Source organism: Gadus macrocephalus, chromosome 22 (genome assembly GCF_031168955.1).
Source record: "Gadus macrocephalus chromosome 22, ASM3116895v1".
NCBI classification, from domain to species: Eukaryota; Metazoa; Chordata; class Actinopteri; order Gadiformes; family Gadidae; genus Gadus; species Gadus macrocephalus.
This window is the reverse complement of record NC_082403.1, coordinates 3825071-3829780: the sequence shown is the minus strand read 5'-3', so window position 1 is coordinate 3829780 and position 4710 is coordinate 3825071. Positions and strand designations below refer to the sequence as shown.

General features: G+C 45.6%; 1 protein-coding gene across 1 annotated transcript in view; it reads left to right on the top strand.

Annotated features, from left to right (window-relative positions):
• The first annotated feature begins 2734 nt into the window (after positions 1–2734).
• prdm1b (PR domain containing 1b, with ZNF domain) overlaps positions 2735–4710 on the top strand; it is a 15321-nt gene continuing 13345 nt past the window's right edge. The window contains 3 exon segments of the mRNA XM_060043357.1: positions 2735–3221; positions 3767–4030; positions 4032–4115. Of these exon segments, the coding sequence (XP_059899340.1) occupies positions 3944–4030; positions 4032–4115 (171 nt within the window). The 5' untranslated portion in view covers positions 2735–3221; positions 3767–3943.

Sequence of the window (4710 nt, the reverse complement as noted above, 5' to 3'; positions counted from 1 at the left end):
GGTAGTCTTTGGTTTTCCTGCATGCGTGTGTTATGGTTCCTAAGTGGAACTCCTGCTTAGATTTACTCCTGCTGTTAAATGGCCTTTTACTCTGCTACAACAAGTAGCCATTGTAACGCATTAGCTGTCTACCGTTGGGTTACTGCTGTCGGCCTTCTTCCACGTTTAACTCTTACCTTTCTACCACTAGCTTATTACCATCCTCCGTTGAATACAATTAGCTAACCACAATTATATGACTTAGCTTAACCCCACTAGCTAAATGCAATTCAATCACTGTAATTAGAGCTACAATTGGCTTATTACCGTTACCCGCTCATTAACTCTCGAGCCACTAACGAGAGGGACTGAAAGTTGTTGAGAGTCTCAGGTCAGGAATAAGCAACCAGAAGGATCGCAACAGCCCAACCGCCGCGTCGATGGTTACCGGGGCAACTCCACCTGACCCGGGACACAGCACTCTGGTCCCCTCATCAGACAGGGGTCCATAAGGCTGAGCTCACCCTCTTCTCTCCACTCATCCTCTCTGTCTGATTCTCTTCAATCTCCTGCCCTACCTACAGCTTTCTCTCGCACATACTGACACACAGACACACACACTAACACACGGACACATACACTGACACACAGACACGTACACTGACACACAGACACGTACACTGACACACAGACACGTACACTGACACACTGACACAGACGCACACACTCACACACAGACACACACACTCACACACAGACACTAACACACAGACACACGCACTAACACACAGACACATACACACATACACTAACACACAGACACATACACTAACAAAGACGCAAACTCTCACACACACTCACTCTATTTCAGACAAGCAGGGATTCCCTCAGCGGATTTTGTTTGAGTGTGTTTTTGTGTGTGTGTGTGTGGGGGGGGGGGGGGGGGGGCTCAGAGCTCTCCTTCCCTGATCCATGAGCCCTGGTTCAGACAGTCTGCAAATGGCAGGAATCAGCCCAGTAGGAGGGAGACTAGAGTCTCCACCATTCCACCCCCACATTGCTCTACCTATACAAGCATCCGCAACCACACACTTCTTCTACTACTAGACTTCTTACACTTGTAAAGTTGCATTACTTGAGGCGTTTGTTGGAGTAGCTGTACTTTACCTGAGTTTTTACTATCCTGTTGACTTTCACTTTTGCTTTGTTATGATCCAAAATTAAATAACTTGCCTTTACTCTGCAAGATCTCACGCGGTCTCACCGTTACAAAACTAAAATCTTTAACCATAGCCACTTTCAACAAATAAGTCTGACCTTATACTCAAGTATGACTTTCGAGTACTTGATACAGAACCGACAATTCCACCAATACACTCTTTTCCCCCAATACACTTCCAACGGTACACTTGTTGCTGTTGTTGTGTTAGTGGTTGAAGCATGTAGAACCACAGCCTTCTCGTTAGCCTCACCAGGCTGCCTTCAGGATGACAATAGCTCTGTCTTCAGCACACTGCTATCAGGGTGACATTAGCTCTTACTTCAGCACGCTGCCATCAGGATGACAATAGCTCTGTCTTCAGCACACTGCTATCAGGGTGACATTAGCTCTTACTTCAGCACGCTGCTAATAGGATGACAATAGCTCTGTCTTCAGCAAGGAGCCCTCTGAAAGAGTTTCGCCCCATGGCCCAGGTTCAACGCTACAAATGGTTGTGTTCAAATTAAGACAGTTCATGCCATGCATATGAGTATAGTATTTTTTTTTGCATGCTAAACTTATTTGCTGTAATTACTAAAATCTATTTCTGATATCTGGACATCTGAAATCATTTGTATTTCTAATCAATTATTATTTAATTATAATTGTGGATTTTATTATTATGTTTCACAAATAATATTTTTGTATACATTTTTTTAACAACATAAACTAACATTTTTGTCTATTTCGTTTTGTTTGCAATCATGATATAAGTTCTAGCTGTGTGTTTATGCAAACACATCACTTATGTGTATGATTGTTCATGTGTGTGTGTGTGTGTGTTTTACTCGTGTCTATGTGTGTCTGTGTGTGTCTTTGTGTATCTGTGTGTGTGTGTGTGTGTGTGTGTGTGTGTGTGTGTGTGTGTGTGTATGGTCTGTGTGTCTGTGTACCTGCCTCTGTGTGTGTCCTTCCGTGTGTGTGTGTGTGTGTGTGTGTTTGTCCTTCCCTGTGTGTGTGTGTGTGTGTGTCATTCCCAGTGTGTGTGTGTGTATGTGTGTGTGTGTGTGTCCCTCCCTGTGTCTGTGTGTGTGTGTTTGTGTGTGTGTGTGTGTCCTTCCCTGTGTGTGTGTGTGTGTGTGTGTGTGTGTGTGTGTGTGTGTGTGTGTGTGTGTGTGTGTGTGTGTGTGTGTGTGTCCCAGTGTGTGTTCCTGCCTGTGCCGGTCAGTGTGTGTGTCTTGCCGTGTGCGGACCAAGCGACCGGCCAGTGAGATGTAGGTCAAGGAGGCGCGGTGGGTCTGGCAGCCCGGGTCATTAGGTGCCAAACCAAGCAACAGTCCAGCAGTGTGTCGCTCGGCCAGGCATCAGGCCCGCCATCTGCCCCATTCATTCACCCACACGCCTTTCAGCCTCGCTCGCCTTTGTGTGTGTGTACGTTGGCGTGTGCGTACGTTGGCGTGCGTACGTTGGTGTGTGTGTGTGTGTGTGTGTGTTATATGTAAGCAAGAGAGAAGGGTAGGTGGGGGGGGGGGGGGGGGGGGCAGAGAGAGTGCATGCGTGTGCATATGTCCAGCCACCTGTGTGTGTCTGTGTGTGTGTGTGTGTGTGTGTCAGGCTCAAGACCCGAAGTTCAAGACCCGTTGGTCCCAAGTGCGCATCCATACCCCCATCATCATCCTCATCATCATCCTCATCAACGCGGATGTTGTTTTCCCAAACATCAGATGGTCGCAGGGTCACATGAGCACAGGTGGACTGCGATTGGCCGACGGGTGAGGCTTAAAAGCCCTCAGAGCGGCGGCGGATTTAGTTTGTTTACGCCCGCTGGCAGAGAAGGCACCGTGTGTGTCTGGTGTGTGTCTGGTGTTGTGTTGTGTATACCCGGACGGACAGTGAACTCACACGTTGACACACTTTAACTGAGGACTTCCACTGGGACTAGACATCAGCAACAGCACCACCAGGACAATAGGAGGAGAAGGAGCAAAGGGATGAGCCAGACCAAAGAATGATGAGAAACAGATGAACTCATGTGGATACAGTGAGTGGATTTATGTTTTTTTTTGGGGTGATGGTAACGAAGGGAATTAGTGCATGGATAATTTGTTATTGGGGAACTGGGTAATGACTGTAAACATGGCGAGGAACAGAGTAGGGTGAACTTGGATGTGGAACAGCAACCACCTGTGAGTGAGTGAGGGGAATTAAATGCTAACAATTCACATAAACGCAGAAAATGTATGTAGCGTTTTTGAGATTTTGTATTTGGGTACAATAGATTGATTGATTTGGTGTAATGGGGAATTTGAATTGTGGGGTTTTGAATTAGACATTGCTTCATTCTTCATTCTTTATTGCTTACTATTTTATTTCTAATTGAAAACTAGAATGAATCTATTCTAGAATAAAATTTCCTATTCCTACTCTTGCTATTGTTTTGATTTTGTTCATTCTCAGCTTGTCAAAGAACTGAACCAATTAAAAAACCTTTCACAAAGCGGTTGTGTCACAACTTCAAATAACAAATATATTTTATATGATATAACAACAAATAATTTACATTTATTTCCTCCTCTCCTCCTCCAGAATTTTGAGCCTCACCCAGCTTCTCTAACTAAAGGGGACTGGTCCTCACAAGACAACCACAGCGCTCACACACCAAAGAGTCCCTGCAAAACCAAAGACCACAGCACGCATCAAACCGGTCATCGCTGAGCTAGCTAGGACTGCTAGCATCGCTGAGCTAGCTATACCGCTAGCACCATGAAGACAGAGAAGTCCCCGCGGGACATGAGCCAGTGGTCGGAGGAGGATTTCGCCCTCAACTGCACCTACATCGTGCCGGACCAGGGTCTCCGAGCCCGGATTCACCCTCCCCAGAGCCATGACCTCTGTCCCACGAAACCTCACCCTGCAACACAGCTCAGCCAATGAGGTCAGTGGGAAAAGTGACATTTTTTCAGATTTTTAGTTCTCTGGTACTTTTATTTTATTTTATTTTTTTATATTCTTTCTCTCATTATCTCGTGTTTTTTTTGTTTGTCCAGTTTATTATTCTGTTATTTGATTCTTCTAAGTTCGAGTTCTCCTTTTTTTGTTGTTTCTTTCATTCTTTCTTTCTTTCTTTCTTTCTTTCACTCTTTCATTCTTTCACTCTTACACTCTTTCATACTTTCATGCTTGTGTCCTGTAACTTTGTTTGTGTGCTCACACACGATTTCCTGCCCTGAAACACGAAGCCTCAAGTCTATTTCTGGCAATGGGTCAGTGTTACACACACACACACACACACACACACACACACACACACACACACACACACACACACACACACACACACACACACAGCATCTGAGACATCAGGGATCAGCTTAACTACCGAGCAGGCAGGTGAGCCACTCTGTAATCCCATCACCCTTCTTCCCCTGCGCGCTCTCTCTCTCTCTCTCTCTCTCTCTCTCTCTCTCTCTCTCTCTCTCTCTCTCTCTCTCTCTCTCTCTAACTCTCTCTCTCTTGCTCTTTCCTTCTCA